Here is a 20,268-nt window from a genome sequence, read left to right as displayed (position 1 = left end):
AACACAGAGTGATGTTGTTCATTTCATTTTGGAGAAATACGTCTGGTGCTTGTTTTATAAGGGTAAATAGACTTACTCTTTTTGTTAAATTTGGTGAAACAACAAAAGACTGACCATTACTGTTCTGTGGTTGGTGTAATGAATTAATTTTCATTTTGTGAAACATCAACACAAACAGATGTTATTTCAGAGGAGGAAATAAATACACACTAAAATGTTGTCAATGAGAGAAACACAACAGATAGATACGATCAGTGTTCGCTGTATCATTGAATAGTAATTTTTATTTTATGAGATATTATTAACTAAACATAATTTATTGATGGGCTAACTGCATTGATTTTTGTTGTACCTGTATGGGGATCCAAATTTATAGAAAATCAAATATTAATCTTGTTATCGTGTTTGCAAATCTTCCATGTGAAAATCATGTAGTTAATATCAAATTTAGATCTAAACTTCTGAATTCATTTGTCAATTACAAATTGTGCGTTTGTCAAATATATGAATCACAACTTTTTTCCTTTTAAATTAAGATCAAACTGCTTACTTTAAATCAAGATTTTTAGAACCACGGTCTTAAGTGTAGACTTCTATATGCAGCGCCTGAGTTAAAAATGGCTTCAATTCCTCTTTGTTATTTCATTAATGCCAACCACAAACACTTCTTTTCCGTGATAATTGTCCATAAGCAAACTACATGTCTATGGTGCGACAACGCGAGGCCGCTAGCGCCGTAAAGCGTCGTCTAATTGACACGTAACAGTTATTGGACATTTACTACGACTCGCTATGCCGACCTGCCCAGACTGCGGAGCTCTTCGTAAAAAGTAATTAATATGGATTGAAAGCCCGGATTCAGTGCCGGAGTTTGAAAACTTATCTCTCCAAGCAAGGCTGCTGGGATTGCCTAGAGTGAAGCAAAGTAATTCCACTGACCGGAGAATCGGACTTGTTTGCCATCCAAGATAAAGTCCAGCAATCAATAGCATGTTTTGCTTTATTACTTGTGAGGAGAGACGTTAAAATCCTTCTTCTATTGAATTACAATCATATATTGCTGTTCCGAAATTCAAACTTATCGATCAACAGCCACAAGTGATGCAGTTTATTTACATAAATATACGAGTGTAATTGAAATAAAAAGCCCCGAAAATATGTCACAGATGTTACTTCGGGATTGCAGTGAAAGACATTCACGGATGTGAAAGGAAATAAAAATACATGGAAATTTAGTCAATGGGTTAAAATATTTATTTCCAGAAATCTGAAAAGAATAAACATTTGGATATACGCATGGCCACTCCATAAGATCTCGCTGGAAACTCGACTGACAAGTTTCTTCAGTCAGAAAATAAACAGAAGAGATAGATCAACAAGTTCTTTGAAGCGCGCATGCGCTGCTGATGCGAGTAATTGCTGGGAATGTTAAGATGGCGGTGACTTACTTATATTTCGATATTCAACATGTGTTAAATTTGTAGTGTTCAGTGGAATATTACTTCTAAAAGTGTATTAATGATTGGAAATTATCAAACAAGTGTTGAGTGAGATAGTTATGTCGTTTATTCCCCGTCTGTCCTTGTTTTATTGGAATGCAATCGGTTTTCACCAAGTCGCAAGAGGATTTTTTATTCAATCTATCGGTGGAGGCTATTCTGGCCAACAAAACAGCGGCCATTTAAGAAAGGTAATGCCAAATAGTGAAGAAAGTGTGTTATTTAAAAAGGCAAAAACAAATTCTTTTGGATAAATGTAGTCAGGTACAGAAAAAAATATCTTTCATGCTTTTCCTAAATTTTCTGAAAGTGTGCTCTTTTTCTGAACTATGATATTAAGCTATGAAGATGGGAATACGTCATATGTTAAGCCGAACATTCACAAACCGACCATCTGGACAAGGTGCACATACACACAGTGTGTTATCCTTGTAACAACCGTCATGGTGTTTACAAAAGCGTGTCTTGGCTCGGGTTTTCCTGAGCTCTCCGTTTGCGGACCAGTGTATCATTCGAATGTACCTTCTAAAATCAAGAATCAGTGCCTTTTTCTTGATAAACAATTAATACAAGATATTTGTGTCGATAAAAGGACGCTCAGGCCTCCCGAGATACACTTAAAATTTTGCAATATGTACACTCTCAACCATATAATACCTCAAAATGAATCCGAGAGATGGATGGGCAAAATTGAATGTAACCAAACTCTGGTAGACCTGATGAGAAGCGATAACAGTGCTTTTGAGGAGTTTCAACTGTTTGCCAGTTTGTTGGAGAGAGTCGACTGTGATACTGCATACTCCGTTAGGTGGAGCTGCAGCGTCTGTAGGGTGAGTCTCAGCCAATTTTTTTTCTTCTTGAAAACATCCTGGTTAGATATCTACAACTGTAACTGGATCCGCCAATTCATTTATTTACATAAATCGGGGTTTACTTGCCTCGAGAAAATCCAGCTGACCATCAAATCAGTAGCATAACATCTGGCAATGTAGCCAAATTATTCTAAATAGCACTTTATCTCCTCGAGGGCTCGTCTCAGGAGTCAAATAATCTGATAGCTGTGAGCACTGACTGACATTAACAGGGGTTTAATAACTGCATGTTATACCGCTATAATATGATCGACCTATTTCACTGCTGAGTATATGTACAGTGTATCATAATGTTGGAATTCGTGGAACACGTGCGCTCTCTCAGTTAAAAGTGAGTATAAAATGATAATAGCCCAAGCCTTCCCGATCATGTGTTTATCATTCCCTGTCTACATGGAAGCCCGCATGCCCTTATCAGATTTATCATGATACTTCAAGGTTTTTTCCCTAAAAAAATGAAAGAAAGGCTGATGTTAGCTTATAATAATTATTATATCTACCTATAATGCTTTCAACCCCCCTTCTCTATATGCAGTGTAGAGTTAAAAATTAATGAGCTTGATAAAAAAAATTAACAGAGTACCTCTGGGTTTTTTTTCCTGAGAGACCTTTTAGTTCTTCAACCTATAAGTATTTTATAATACTAGTAGCATTTGAAAATAAAATAAAAACTGGTACATGTATGTGCATCAAATACAGCCTATATTTCGCTTGATTTGAAGTTCAAACGAAATCCGTACAGAAAAGTTGATACATGCACGTCATGTATGTGCATCAAATACAACATTTCCATGTAGTTAGCCTGATTTGCAGCTCAAACAAAATCCGTACAGAAAAGGTGATACATGCACGTAATGATGCACCACATCCCTTCAAAAACATGGCTAAAACATTTATTGGATATTCCCTGCAGTTTCATTATTATTTTGACAAGCTTCGTTAGAGGATTATTTAGGCCTTAAACACATTTAAAATTGCTTCTTATAACAGCTGTCAAACGATCTGTAAATTTATTAACTTGATTCAGTAAGTTTACAATCTACCTTCAATAGTAGAGGGATTATAGAGGTAATTTTGATTTTCCGAAATGTTTTTGTAATTTGAGTACGTTTGGACTTAGATATTTCAACACGCGGAGGTTCCTTTTATATGCTTCCCTTTGGTCTCGACTACATAACAAATTAACTGAAGACTTATTCCTCGGTAATTAGAGAATTAGTAGTTCCCCGCTGTATAATTATTGGCTGATTAAATAGACCAATAAATGCCATTCTATCATGTCCTTGACAGAAAGCCGTCGAGGAGTGCTGCCATGTGCCATATTTGGGTGATAATTTGTTATTGCCTCTGAAACTAAGGCCATTTTCTTCCTTTCCTTGACAAACTGAAAGGTTTTTAATCAAATGACTGGGGACAAAAGTCATTGTGTACTTTACAGAAACACTTTGTTTATGAAGAGTAGAGGTAAATATTTCTGCATATTAGGATGTCGGGGGGGAGGGGGGGGGGCAATTTCAGAACTTTATGGATTCATTATGCATTGGAAAAATAGCATTTTATTAAGATGTCCTCATAAAGAAAAAAAAATGAATTTAAGAATTTAACAAATGCACTAGATCTACACAGGAAGCAGTTAAGATAGTGTTTTTTACGTAAAATATGATTAAATGACCATATAAGTACGCTAAGATTCCCATACACGTAGAAGTAATTAAAAATGTTATTTAAATTCCGTTCTTCGTGTCTTTTTTTTCTATTTACTAAATCCCTGTGTCTGTAGTATATAGGATAACGATTACTATATAGTATTATCTGTTTTGATGTTTTCTGTAATTGATAATGGTGGCTCTTTAACTACTATAATGAATCCGATACACTAAGTTTATTGATATAGCTAATGATTGTTGGCATATAATGCGATAAGTGTTTGATACACTACGTCTGTAATCGGGAGAAAACGTTATTGTTTTTGTACTATCTAAATTTAGCTTTTGGCCTACAATAATTATTCATTTTCTGAAACGCCTGTACTGAATTTGTGATAGTTCAAAAATTTGGGGTGGGGAATTAGCCAAAATGCTAATTAATTTTCGATTCCTCTATCTTATTTAATTTAATATTATATAACTTTTATAAGATTTTGTATTATTAGAAATGAAACAAAATTTCTATGTAATGCAGCATGGTTCATAAAGTAAGCGTTAAATACGTTCCTTTTAGAATGTTTCAAACTAACAGGTTACTGCAGTAAACTATATGGTTAATAATAGTAATTTTAAGTACTCGTATACATGTAGCGTGTAATTTAACAAGTTTCGAATTTGTTGTATAAAAGATTGAAGTATTCTTTAAAATTGTTCAAATTATTTTAAGGATCTTCACGATTATGATCATTTCTCTTCCTTGTCATTGATTTGAATGATTTAAGTAGAGCCACATGGCTTTTACTGCACCTTTGATAATGTTAAGTTTTGTTTGAATTCAGTAAAAATCACAGAGTTAATTACCTTACTCAGAATGCATTTAATCGTATAGAAATAGAACCCTGCTGGACGTTTAGAAAGTAAACGTTTGACAATAAATCACACTTAAGCTTTGCGACCAATTCATTATCTGAGAGGTTAAAATGTATTTATTCCGGGAATTTTATGATAAAGTGACCATTCCTTGTTGTGGTACTGCCGGCGGTTAATGGAAGTCAGTCCCGAGGAAAATTAAACACCAATGAGAGGGGGTATCGATTTTAAATTAAAACCAAGAACTGGGACAGAGTCTTTCCCGGGAGGATAACGGCCCAGAGTCTTCAACATATTGTCAGTTGTAGATTTTCATTAATGCTGTATTCCGTCTGAAAACAATATGCGCCACACAACCTTCCATTAATCACAGCTGTATATTCTTTGCTATAATAAAATGTTACTTTATCATGATGAAATCGTGTGTGCTAACTAGTTTTTATTGGGAAATAAACAAATAAACTTCATGACGCGCTTTTTCTCTATGATGACTCTTAGGTGAGGCAATCCTATAGTTTTTGAAGCAATAGTCTTCTTCGTTTTTTAAGCGCTTCATTAACATTGTATAATGTAATAAAGGCATTGCTAAAATCGATTGTGTTTCCCGTCAATAGTGTAATCCGGTGATTCGGAGTTAAACAATGGAATTGTGGTAAGGGATTCTTCATTGAGGAGTTCATATATAAATCCCCTTTTTTTAAATAACACTCCTCTGTTGTCTTCTTTGAAGTCACGAACCATTGATTAAGATACGATTTAAAAAGATGATTTCTACTTCCTGTTTAACATGCAAATTAAATATTAAATATAGACGAATATTTTTTCTCTTTCTTTCTCTGAGAGAGAGAGAGAGAGAGAGAGAGAGAGAGAGAGAGAGAGATTCTGAATGTTGATGAATATTTCCAATGTATCACTTCACTACAAGTATACTGTGCCGTCCAGTGTATGAATACAATTACATTTATTCAGTTTTTTTTCTTTTATTTGATGATTTATAATGGGCAAAATTAACTATTTCATATACTACATGTAATTTTTAGTAATAAATTGAAATTGAATGATTGAAGAATTATAGGATCATGTAGTCGAGCTTTTTCTTGAAATTGATCTTCAAGTGAAAATACATATTTTTAAAAGTGAATTTAGAATTTTAAAAAATTGGATCAATTTTGAATCCCCCCCCCCCTTTTTTGGCTTTAAATTATATTTGTTTGTCCATATGCCTGCTTGTCCATATGTCTGAGTCACATGTAGTGATGGCTAGTGAAAGTTAAACAATTTAATTGAAACATTCATAAAAGTTTGAAAAATTTATATCAACAGAGACCTTGAACAGATAAAAAATTTAATTGCCATCATTTTGTTTAATATAAAACTGAATGTGTTCGGTGGGAAGTTGCTAATATAAATGAGATTCTACGTCACATCCGTGTTCATTTACCGAAGAGTCATTCCTCCATATTGAATTTATTTCCAAGTGCTGTAAATTCATTATGATTTACTCTGTCTTCAGGCGTGTAATTCATCTTTGTTTAGCATTCTCTTTTTTGCTGAAACGGAAATATTTGCATACAGGTATAACAATTTAATTAAAAATCCGTGACTCACACAGCGATAAATGCAAAAAACAGAAAAGCCTTTGAAACTAAAAACTACTCACTGAATGGAGCAGTTATACATGTACATACAAGTTTATATATATTATTACCTCCAGACTTCCATTGATCGTTCGACTGCGGACTTGGGACGATACCTCGTAAACGTGGCATAGCTCTAGTTACGGAGTATTGATCCGGCGGACCCACACCCGCCTCTGGGATTCAGAGTCCGACAGGACGATAGAGGCCCATCTGTCTCTCTGTGTTGACTCTCTTTAGTGATAAAGCATGATTTGGAAATATTATCATTATAGAGTCTCCTTTGGGTTTAGGGCCTTCCTATTTGAAGGAAAATTGTTTGTTTTCCATCACAAAGTCTTGTATCGGCCGTCGTTATGGCTTTTATGGGGCCAGAGATTGTCATTTTCATAAAGTAATCTGTTCTGAAAACAAATTCTTATCCAGAAATGGAGAATCAGGATATGGCTTATTGACACTGTAAAGTGTCTAGAGTTTTGTATGTGAATGAAAACCGTGTGAAAATATTTCATTTGCTTTCATCAGATCATTGTTAGTAAAGGTAACCTTTGTACCGTAGACTCTATTTGAACACCATGACCAAAAGAAAGGACTGCTTTAAGGTCAAGATCTAGTAAATGATTTTAGACTGCCTTTTTGATGCTTGATTCATTATGACGTCATAATCAAATTTATACTTTCCTTTTCCCGTACTTTATGGCTGTAATAGAATTATGTAGAAAATATAGTATTTTCCTGGAATTCAATTTGAAATATGTGAAAAGTAATCCCGAAACCTATATTCAATTTAATATTATTTTACAGAAAAGGCTAAGAACATACAAATTACCGTTTTCTGAGAGACTGTAGGCAATCTGGATACATTAATTTGTCTGATATGGAAAAAAACTCCCAAATTCATGGCTGATTTTCTCAATTTTTCATTGAAAATGACAGTTTAAAATATGATTTTTCGTCTTGTTTATCTACAAATTATGCCCCGAACCATCTTATTTGACCAAGCTATACTTATAAAGCTTCATTAAAGGAATTTATTTCTCAAATTTGAGAAATCTGTAGGCTCCTTTTATTTACTAGATCTTGACCTTAAAGACTGGTTCTAATGGTGTCCAAAACATTGATAAAAGCTGAAATACAAAAAAACTTATGATAAATGTATCAATAACGCACATTCAAGAGAGTCGCACTTGAAGTTGTATATTGAAAAAAATGGCAAAACAAGTAATGACCGCATATAATAAAATGCCATTTTATTCTTCTTATTGATACTTACATGTAGCTGCCGAAATATGGCTGAAATACTATCGATTCGGCGTTAAACAAGAAATAATCAATCAATCAATTTAATTGATACATGAACTTCCAAGCTGAACAAGTTAGGATAGGTCTTGTCCACTAATTTTATTCCATATATTATAATATACTTAACTTATATTATAATAATATTACTCAGTATTAAGACTACCTTGACAGTGATTTGGTCCCATAAATAGAATTTCACGTTTTATTTCTTCGAGTAAAATGTGCAAAATATTTCATCCACATTGGAACATGTTCAAGGGCCAAATATACTGAGCATATACATGTAGTACATAGGATTTTGGAAAGGGAATGCATTCTCTGCAGTATTATTGCAAAAATAAAGATTTGTAGTAACATGCATCTCTCTCTAGATAACATTAAGATTGATTTTCAAAATAAAGAAAAAAGCTTTTCATGTTGATTTGACTAGTAATTTATAAGCCGTTGCTTTACATTTAAAAGGAAATTATATGAAAATAGCTAATAGTGAAGGTAAGCGGTTAACGTGGTTGGTTTACCATCTATGAAGAATACGACTTTTTGTTTGTTAACGAAGATTTTTAAAGAATGATTTGTTTGTTTGTTTAACGTCTCTTCGAGAATTTTTCACTCGCACAGAGACGCCACCACTTGCTGTTGGAGGGCTGCAAACTAAGACCTATACTCATGCACTACATACAGCCTTTGAGCAGTGAGGGATCTTTTTCGTGCCAGCACCAACTGCGACACCGAACCTTAGTTTATACGGTTTGATCCAAGGGACCACGTTCTGCAGTGGGGATTCGACCCTGCGACGTAAGGATCAACTCCTTACCCTTCGACTCTAGAGCAAACTCTCTAATCACTGCACCAAGTGGGGACTAAAGAATAAGAATCAGAGACAACACCAAAAAGTTTGATAATATACGTGTTTTCTATAAGCTTTAATAATAAAATAACAAGAATTGCTACAGTGCCTTGTAACGTTGTAAATTAAATCTTTTCTAATTAGAAAGCATTTTAACTCTCTCTCTCTCTCATATATATATATATATATATATATATATATATATATATATATATATATATATATATATATATATATATATATATATATATATATATATATATTTTTTTTTGATTATGACTTCAATTTATTCGAAATTTGAATGTAACGTCAGGCGGATCGATACGATTTTGACGAAAGTCATTGTAACGTAGGCAACCCAATTTATACAATATAAAGTAAATTTTTTATCCAATCAAAAACGGCGTTTCAACCAGAATTAAATTATACGGATATAGATACGCGTTGCTTTTAATAGTGTTATATAAAAGAAAACATTTGCAAATGTAAATATTTAAACAAATAAATTAAACTTATATTCATTAAACTTATATTATTCAATGCGTGCCTCTTCTGATAAATGGACACCCATTAAAATATCATTTAATTCTTAAATATATTTCTCCAATAATGTCTAACAACTCTCCTATTATAACATATATAGTGTTAACATTTTTTTTCTCTATCTGATACATTTATATATAAATCCTGTAATATATAAATAATAAGCTCTCATTTCCTCACACATTACTTCCTATGTGATAGGGATATCGGGTGACAGTCAACACATTTCATCTTTTCTTTGATAATTCTATTGGCGCAGTTTTACGGTTGCCAAAGGGTACACTATATAAATTACATTATAGCGTATCTTGTTTAAGGATGTAGGTTACCCATATCACGGCTGATTTATGTATGTGTGACCGACTTCCTATACCCTCGCTACACCGGCCGATCTGACAATCTGGAATCGTCACTTCTTCTTGCTCTCGGTTTCTGCATTTGCATTCTTCAACTCATCGTATCTGGAAGTAGTACCATTACGGGTTATACGCACATTCATGCAAAATAAATTTATCGCAAAAGCAGCTGTTTAATAGGCCCTTTCCTTAATTAAGCTTTTCAACTAATTAATTGGGATGTTGCCTCTTATCAACAGAATTGACAAAAAAATGTGTTACCGATTTCTCCTGGAAAGACAAGTTTAATTAGTGAATCAAATGTTTATACAATGTATTGGTTACTTAATATGTGTATTACTTAACAATCACATTAATTTTATGCGTAAAATGACAATGGCCAAGTATTGGAAAAACGCTTACATTAAGTATATATCGCTCTTAGCTTATGTATTCGAACTTGGATAAGAGAATATCTCGAACATTGATGATAAATCGAAATGACAGAAGGGGGAAGAAGCTATTATTGGTGGCGGCTTGCTACGATGGCCGATAGCGGCCGACAACTTACACTAACGTTATGTGTGTGACATGTACAGCATTTTCACTGAAAACTCACTGACACATTACACCTAAAAGGAAAAGTGTACAAAGTGTACAGTGTCAAACAAATTCCGTGTACACTCTACACCAAAGTTATGTGTGTAAAGTGTCAGAAAAACTTTCAGGGACACTCTACATCTAAAGGTGAATCAAGATTCAAAACGGAACCAGACGTGTTTCTTTGTGTTGCTCCCGCAAGGTGCCTCTTGAAGTTCACATAGATCTGGCCCCAAGACCATAAACTGCGAATAGATTTAAGTCAAAATTTCAAACCAATATAACTTTTGAAATAATTTTGATATTGAAACCAAATTTTCATCATATATTTCAGTTTAAATGTTATATAAAATTGCAAATTTTTAAGCAACAATATAAAAAAAATTCAAGATGCTAAAAAATCAAAATTTTGACTTAGGTCTATTCTCATTTTATGGTTTTGGGGCCTGAGGAAATGCTGGCAAATTAAGTTCTTTGGTAAATAATCAGTAAAGAGCAAAATTAGTATATTTTATGAAAGGTTTAAAAGGGTCATCAATTAAATTACAGGTACTTAATCAGATCATGATAATAACTATCGAAAATGCTATTTAGGACACAGCTTGGAAAACGGATCAGTCTGCCAGTAGGAGAGGTACATCAGCATTCAAATTTTCCAGTCAAAAAATGGAAAGTGATAATTATCACACAATATAAAACAATTCTTGTTTTCATTTCACATTGTGTGAAAATGATTGTAAATATTACTGCTAAGTAAAAGAAAATGATTCACTTTATATATTTTGAAATGTATTATAACCTTTCATCCATATTTACTAGAAACAAGATTTTTCACTTCCAGAACTATATGAACTGTTTGATATCTTCTACTGGACAGACGCATTTATTTAGCCATTTCCTTATAGCGAAAATATAAATAAAAAATTACTTCAGGTTTATGTGAACATCAAGAGGCACTTTGAGGGAGCAGCACGATAAAGAAACATTGGATCTGTTTTGAATCTTGATATCACCTTTAGGTGTAGAGTGTACATGAAAGTTTTACTGACATTTTACACGTAAAACGTTGGTGTAGAGTGTACATGAAATTTGCTTTGACACTGTACACTTTGTACACTTTTCCTTTTGGGTGTAATGTGTCAGTGAGTTTTCATTGAAAATGCTGTACATGTTACACACATAACGTTAGTGTAAATTGACGGCCGCTATCGGCCATCGTAGCTTGCTGCTCTCAGCTGACAAATATCGTATTGATTTCTGAACACATAGGACCAAAGATTCTATCTGGATGATACTGGATCTTAACAAGGTTAGGAAAACTAGAGGTCACGAGGAAAATTTTTAACCAAATTTAGACTAAAAAGTTAGTAAAGTTATAGTATGATGACAAGCTTTACCGAGGAACTATGGCATTCACATGTTAACCTTACATGTATTTGAAATACTTAGTAAAGAATCGGGAGTTTTCAAGAACTAAAATTGGATTCCGAAAGCTAAGTTTTGAAACGAACTGATAGTCAAGGTTTAAATAAACAAAAAGTAGTTTCAGAAAGAAGTTACAACCAGTTGAATTGTAGGAAATTATGTAACTTTTTCTTTTTGACATGGGATGAAGTCATACTAATTATTTACTTAATTTTAATAAATAACAGGTTAAAGATTTGCATAAAAAATATTGTGGTTTTTTTTTCGTTAATTTTTATGACATTGGTTTATAACTCCGCACAGGATTGTCCTTCATTGTTTCATTAAAGCATTGTCTATGTAATGAACAAATAATTTATTGGGTGAAAATCAAAAGCCCAACAGGAAATAATGTTATTTTGTGCTCAAACACACACACACATGCACACTTGTTCATCGAATGACCTTGAAAACACCGAGATAGAATATCTGTTGAAAAACGGTAACAAAAAACCCTAACGAAAGACCGAGAGATAAGCTTAAAAATTCCGATAACGGGGAATTTTCTGACATGTTTATAAATGAGTTGTATCTTTCACATCTGCAAGGTCAGACAGAGTGTTCTATTGATGAGGGCACTGGTATTCCTAGGGGAACACCCTTTTGCTATTCAGAGATTTAGGGGAGAGAATCAATTGCAGTGTTAGATAATGATCACCTAATATGATGAAAAAATTGCCTACAACATCAAAAGAAGTACAGTTTTGTTCTGTGTGACATCTGGTATTTTCATTATATAAAATACGTCATCAGATTCATCACTACCTCGAACACGCATGATCCACAAAGTTAGGACAGACTGTATATTAATTTTATCTTGTAGTATACAAACAAAGGAAGTGACAATTATCGTGTCAGCACGGGTTTATTGTGAGGTGATAAAGCGATTCGATCGCGAAACAGATTTGTAAAAACCTGTTGCACGCACACTGTACATTCAGTATTGATCCTAGGTCCCTGATGTAACAACTGGGATTGATAGAGACTGTTATCTACCGTGCTATTTCAATTAAGCTACACTAATTACAACAGATTGACAACCGTCCCGTGTATCTAGCGAATTTATACCTGTTCTAACAGTGCAAGTACACGGGCATCCCTGTTTCAATCACCTGTCACAGGTATGATATCGATCTGCCCTTCCATGGACAGTAAAACTTTATTCATAAACATTTGGAAGAGAATTAATTAAATAGATCGTCACATTTGAACATTTTCCCTCCATTTATATATCAACTTTCACTACAAGTAGAGTATTTCGTGTAGACAGTAGAGCATTTCGACATTTCGAGATGTAAATGATTCTTTAGTGGAAGTATATAGACTATATGTCTTTTGTGGGGGATGCTAGTTCTAGAATATGTTATGTAACAAGTCGTTAATAGCTGACCTAATCCCTGTAGCTATTTGAGGAATTCGGGAAATTCTTATATCAGATGCACAGACTGACATTTAGTTGCTTTACATGTATAAGCCCGACAACATACACATCATGCGCTGATCTGTGTACACTATGACTTCACCATTTATCTTCTTGTACAGGAGCATAAAAATAACAGGATGCACTTTTCGCGCAATATCTCGTTTGGCATTTAAGCGTCCACCTGCTGTATAGAATCCTAAAAAACTTTTTGCAGTATTCATCAATATAACAATTGTCCTGCTTTAACATATTATCCCACAAGCACAGACATATTTTTATAGACAGTACGATTTGTAAAAGTTGACAATATAATAAATATTATTCAACATTAAAAAAAAAGATATCGACATTTGTAGTTATTTGATATCATAAACTTATGTTGTAAATTTTCAACTTACCTCCACCAAGTATGAGTAAACTTGGTTTTTGTCTGTACTTGTTCGTCGCGTGTCAGTCATAAACTTTTGAAAATTTTTAGCTTCTCATCTTGATCAGTTGAAATTATTTCAACCGATTTTGATATATAGCATGAAGAACAGTAATCGTGCTCAAAAGTCCAGTTTAACAATACAAATTGACAGCAGAGCAAACAAGAACCTCTGAAAACATTAGAGGTGGATCAGATGTCATGATATTGAGGTAAAGGTATTTCCTGTCAATCACACCCGCCTTGAACCCTTTGCCTTGATCAGGTAAAAAGAATACACTGTAGACAATTTAGTATAAAAATGGCCTAACAATCGGTATTGAATACGTCAGTCAACATTCGAAAGTGCGAAGAAGGTCATTGAATCGGCCATTGAATTTGCAAAATATTGGAAACTGTTGACCCCAACCCATGTAACATCAAGTTATGTGTCAGTAGTCCGCCTCTGTTTAGAAATTGTTCTTGCCTATCGAATCAACTGCGAGACACAAACACCTTACGCAGGTGATATACGTTTATTGCCACATATACTTGTATAAAGGAAGTTGACTAGAGAAAATTGAGATCATCACATATTTATCATAAAGTTTAGTTCTTAGTTTGCTATCAGTGTCTTACTCTATCTAATTAAACTATATACTATATATTATATAAATAAGCTATATACTAGCTAAACTTAAAATATGAAACGGATGTGTCAGTGTCTGTTATGTCTTAAAGATTCATACAAACACAAACGAATTTTCTTATCTTCAACACAGAAGAGTTAATATGTTTTATTTTTAAAATATTTCTTTCAATGGAAATCTAATTTGGAAATTTAACTTGAAAATGTTCCCAGAAACTTTACAGGAACAAAACTTACATTCTAAATCTTTTCAAAAATTGTACTGAATTGTAAAGTTACATTTTTCAACTTTTCACCGCTTGGTCAAACATGAAGTTAAACTAAACATATATCACTTCTTTAGTAAGACAGGCACCTATTTAAGCAAAGAATTTGAATTCTGGAAGAAAAAAATGTTTGTGTTATTTATCCTTAAGTATGTAAATTTCGAATGGAAGGCAACGGCAGTTGTTTTCCTCTTTTCATGTAGAATTTTTTGGATAAATTTTGCTTTTCTGAAATTAGAATACAAAAAACAGGCTAACAATGGGGACATTTAGTACCAATTCCAACAATTGTTGGAACACCTGGTCTCCATAGACTACACATATATATATTGTCAATGATGATTTTAAATATCAAATACAGAGTGTTTGTGTGTGAATTCAGAATAATATTTAACAAAGTAAAATGACCAGTCACAAGATATGAACATATCTTGCATGTAGTTCCCTTTTTACTGAAGGAACAGTTGTCTATGATGTCAAAGAGTCTGCTCTTAATTCATTTACCATCGGGAATGGTCGTATAAAGTGTAATGTTTTACGTTTTGATGCTATTGATTTTGGCAAAATTTTGTGAGTTCAAAAAGTTCTTTGGGTTTTTTTTAGCATTCAAATTTTATTAAACCGCCTTTGAATATGTTGTTGCACAATACTTTTTAAGGTCTCCCTTCTCTGATGTTAATATTTTCACAAAGAGTAATGAAAGAGGCTTGGTGGAGCATTTACTAGTCTCTGTAAGGGTTGTTATTATGTTTGGAATCCAGTATAGGTATGGTTACTCAATTTGTGTTTTTGGAATATCAAACATATTTAAAATTGACATATAATCATAATTATAATGATCTATGGGTATACGTGGGATTGCCACTGGTAGAATTAAATCAGAGTTCTGAAATGCATTTGTATTAATGAGCCTTATAAACAAAGACTATGTTGTTTCATGTTTATCAGCTAAAACTAGTGCATACTGATCATATAATCTTTTTAATTGAAGACAGAGGGATACATGGTCTGCATTTTTTTTTTGTCATTCAACTATTAAATACGAGATTTAAATAAACATCTTATACTTTTTATCCATTCCGACAAAGTGTCAATGTCTTGACCCATTGTGTGAAGTAACTTTCGACAAAATTCATAATACTCAAAATTTTTGTTGCTTGTTGAAAAAACGGGGTTCCCTAAATATTGGAGCCTTTAAAATCCTCTTTGTGAAGTGTATTCACATCACCGGTGCTTATGGGTAAAGAGGACAAAAAATATGGTCTCTGCTTCTCGGGGACCTGAGGGATGGGACCAAGACCATCAAAAAATTGTCTTTTCTTCTAAACAGCAAGCAGTCAAACTGTTAGGATGATTATAAACAGCAATTAATCCTCAGATTATAAAAATTATGAAATTCATGGCTCATGGTGGGGCATATATTGAAAAATCTTCTTAACGCCTAGACATTAAGTAGACAAACTGTTTAGATGATTTAAAGGAGTATTCAACCTTTATCAAAATTAAAAACTCATACCCACCTTGTTCAGGCTATAGGGTAGGGCATAGTTTGGTAAAGATTAAAAATTCATCACATTTTTGAAAAATATTGTTCCTTTGAAAAGAAGATCTAGTGGACAAAAAAAATTAAATAATTTCAATGACTATAAACCTTTACCAAATACATATACTAGATTTATTGACCCGTTGTCTCTCCAGTATTTAGACCATAAGGTGAGGCTAAGTTGGTCATACAGTATATTGAAAATACATAATACCTTTAAAAATGTTATTTAAATATAACGAGCAGTGATCACTTCCAAAAGTCAATATAAAAATACAAACTGGAGCAAATCGAGCCAACACGTACCTCTGAAAATAGGTCAGATCAGGTACCATGGAAGTATTAGCATCCCCTGTCGCCGTGTGATCCTTGTCATGATCGGGTAAACGAACCAAAACGTAGATAATTCATGAAAGTAATGGCCTAACAGTTTTTTTTTTAATGAAAAACGGTAATCAACATTCAACTTAACGACCGATTGTATTTGCAAAGAAGGTCATTGTATCAACCTTAGAATTTGCGAAATGTTGACTTCAACTTATTTGCTATAACCTGCCTCCTTTTAGAAATTGTTCGTTCGTAGAAAATGCTCTTGCGTATCAAATCAACTTGGAGACATAAATTCTATATGCAAATGACAATGTTATATTGCTTCATAAATAAGAGAAGTTGACAATAGAAAAGTTGAAGTCACCACGTTTATCATAAAGTTAAGTTGTCAGCTTGCCATCAATGGCTTTCTGTAGTAAATATCCAAATATGAAACAGATGTGTCAGACTCTGTGGTGTCTTTTACTTCGAGTTCAAATGGGATATATCGAATCAATGTAGGAATGAAACTGAATATTGTTAATTGCTAGAACGTCGTCGTTTTTATTGAAAAAGCAGTTGTCTACGATGTCAAAATGTCTGGTCTTTAATTTATCATGGGGAATGGTTGTATAATGTGTTGAAAAGTCGTACGTTTTGATGCTATTGATTTTGGTAAAATTTTATGAATATCAAATTTTCTAATTCCTTGGAGTTTTTAAGTATCCACATCTGATTTGCACCACTTCTCGGATATGTTGTTATACAGTACTCTCGAAGTTTCTCCTTCACTGCTGTTAATATTTTCGTGAGAATCTTCTTCTTTACACATGAATGGCTAACAAAAAATTGTTTTCAAGATTATAATGACCACTGAAACCTGTTCCAAAATTGTTAAATTCATGGACCCCTGGTTAAGATCCCATGGTGGTACTCAAATGGACATATTTTGAAAAAAGTACTTTACAAATTTGAAAATCCTTTTTTTTACTTATGGACATGATTGTTTTCTACGGAAGCCGGTTGGTGCCAGGTAGAAAAAATATTTTATCTGGCGGCCGCCAGATAACTTTCTGGCGGCCGCCAAATAATTATCTGGCGGCCGCCACATAAATAACTGGCGGCCGCCAGAAACTTATCTGGCGGCCGCCAAATAACTTTCTGGCGGCCGCCAGACAAGTTATCTGGCGGCCGCCAGATCTTTTTATCTGGCGGCCGCCAGAAAATTATATGGCGGCCGCCAGATAAGTTTCTGGCGGCCGCCAGATAGGTTTCTGGCGGCCGCCAGTTATTTATCTGGCGGCCGCCAGATAATTATTTGGCGGCCGCCAGAAACGTATCTGGCGGCCGCCAGATAAAATATTTTTCTACCTGGCACCTACCGGCTTCCGTAGTTTTCATATTTACAAGTAGTACTTTACCAAAATTATAAAACTGATGCCTCCTGGGTCCGGTATTCAATCCCTGCTTGAGTCAGGGTTACATGAAAAATGAAGATAACGAACAGTAATCAAGTTCAAAAGTCCATTGAAACAAAACAAATTTGGAGCAGAGCAAACATGGATCTCTAAAAATATCAGAGGTGGGATCAACTGCCAAGGAGGAGTCAGCATTCCCTGTCGACCTGTCGTACCCGCCGTGTGCTTCTAGTCATGATCGGGCAAACGGAAAAAATTCGTAGACAATTCAGTTGAAATAATGGCCTTACAATTTACTAGTATATGAAAAATGTCAGTCAACATTCGACTTAATGTAAGAGGACCATGTATGCTTTCTGTTCAAATGTTAACTCAGAGTCTATTTCCCTCTGTTCTCTTTTTTCACTCTTGATTTCTCCAAAACCACTGAACCTACTGAAGATCAACAGCATCAAAATAAATTCATAACAAAACCTTCTTTGATAGAGGAGATCCAGATGGTAAGCTAGATCTCCCTGGGGAAATATATAACTAGACATGTTGATGTTAAGGCACACACGATTGTCCCAACTTACTATGACATCTTTAGAATATGTCGTACCCTTGGACATAAGTATGTAATCCTGATGACATCTGAATGTTCTTAAATCGAGATAGTGACGTTTAAATGTTCGTTATATAACGGATAACAGCGTTGAAGTATTAATCAACTGTCACAAAATATTGCCTTGGGCAGGCCCGTAGGAAGCAATTTCAGTTTGGGGGGGGGGGGGGCACAGTCATACATTTTCAGTTGAGGGGGCACTATCGACTACCAAAAATTCCTTGACAAGCAAAAAAAAAAAAAAACAAACAAACAAAAAAAAACAAAAAACAAACAAACAAAAAAAAAAACAAACAAAAAAAAAAAAAAAGGTCATCAGACGTTTTAATTGAGGGGGCACATGCGTGTAGTAGCTATGTTTTCTATAGTAATCTATATATCGGCAAAATTATTGGGGGGGGGGGGCACGCCCCCCCCCCCCGTGCCCCCCGGTTCCTACGGCCATGTTGGGAAGATTTTCGTATTTAAGATGCCAAGCCTAGTGACCTTGACTTTTGACACCTGTGAGTCAAGGTCATTACATTCCTTCAGGCCATTGGTGAAAAACAATTTTTCTCTCTTCAAGTCTCTGTTACGCTGACCTTTAGGAATAACATTGAGATGATAGACTTTTATCTTTGAAATATGTTAAGATAATTAGAGACCTTATTGTTAAAGGCAACAGTTTGAATACATTCCAGACAGGTCTTCAAAGTTATGTTCGAAGACTCGTTCTTGTGAAAGACGGAAAAGTTTTCAAAAAATAGTCTCCATCCTTTGGAGAATTGGGGATGGGATAATGACTTCCCCGTGATTTAGGTGACAACTATGTTGTTGTAAGTGCTAGCATAGTGAACAACTAGACCTGGATAGTGATTTGCGATTAACTTACAGCTAAGGAAATAGAGAATGTTTTGATTTGAAATTTTGCTAATATTCTGTGATAGAGCAGAAATGAATGATATGTTTTATTAGGGGACAATAAGTCCTTAAACCACCGTTAGATCATGAAACTCTGGAAAGGAAATTATGTCAAATTGTCATTGGATATGTCCGGTAGAAATGTATGTGTCGATTTTAATAATGTTTCGGACACAAATGTTTAGTTTAAATTGCTCTGATCTACATTAGTATGTTTATCCCGTTCAGTAAAATTGCTTCGAAATCCCCTTGGACGTGTTCTAATTGCTGAAATTTTCATGATATCATGGCTCTGAATCAATTTCTCATGGAGCTTTTGAAATTATAACTCTGCAACTCTAAACTGACCATTTGATATATTAAACTCATATGATCCTGATGATGGTATGGTTAAAATTAATTTTCGCTTTGCAGGTTAAAGTTTTTGAGGCGGAAGTGTAAATTATGAAAAAAAGGCCATACATTCTTCATTTATTAGGTACTTTTGTTTGCATACCATCATACCTCAAGGTTCATCTAAATAGAGCAATGGTTTAAATTAAAACATGAATAGCACTGTGATGTGTTTTATTGACTGATGGAGCGAACATTTGCAAATAAAAAAGTAAAACAAATATTGTGTCTTGTTGGATCGTTGTATTTCCTTTAAATTTATAACTAGATGAAATCCCGCGCAAGCGCGGGGAATTGAATTTATACCACTACCGACAGAAAAAAAATCTAATAATATATATATTGTAGTTTCTACTGACAGCCTACAGGCTTATAGCAGGAAGAAATACTTTGTTCAAAATCCCGCATGAAGTAGAAGTACGTCTCCAACCCCCCCCCCCCCCCGTAAAACTTAAATAACAAAATCATTAATTGACGTTTATTGTGAAACCTGTTATATACAATGTACTATGTTATGGATATTGTACTTCAAATGCTCTTATTTCATTTCCGTCACGAATAAATTACCTCTTTTTTTTTTTTTTTTACATATCAATAAGGTACATGTATACATATTTATAATCCAAGACTTAAAAGTACCTGTGTAAAAATTAGCTTTTATTTAACGCCCTATGAATACACTGGCGGATTTAGAGGGAGGCCCAACCCCCCTCCCGTTTTGTGTCCAAAATATACATAAAAT

At 34.0% G+C, this 20,268-nt stretch overlaps 1 protein-coding gene across 1 annotated transcript in view; it reads left to right on the top strand.

Annotated features, from left to right (window-relative positions):
* The first annotated feature begins 794 nt into the window (after positions 1 to 794).
* The window catches only part of LOC133188620 (NALCN channel auxiliary factor 2-like), a 37,368-nt gene continuing 17,894 nt past the window's right edge, over positions 795 to 20,268 (top strand). Inside the window, exon 1 of the mRNA XM_061324117.1 lies at positions 795 to 2,329. Coding sequence (XP_061180101.1) covers positions 1,829 to 2,329 — 501 coding nt within the window. The 5' untranslated portion in view covers positions 795 to 1,828. The remainder of the gene's footprint in view (positions 2,330 to 20,268) is intronic.

This window comes from Saccostrea echinata, unplaced genomic scaffold (genome assembly GCF_033153115.1).
Source record: "Saccostrea echinata isolate AGI-Se365-2 ecotype Australia unplaced genomic scaffold, CSIRO_AGI_Sech_v1 ptg000016l, whole genome shotgun sequence".
In the NCBI taxonomy this organism is placed as follows: domain Eukaryota; kingdom Metazoa; phylum Mollusca; class Bivalvia; order Ostreida; family Ostreidae; genus Saccostrea; species Saccostrea echinata.
Note: the sequence above shows the minus strand (reverse complement) of the source record. Positions and strands in the feature narration are given on the sequence as shown.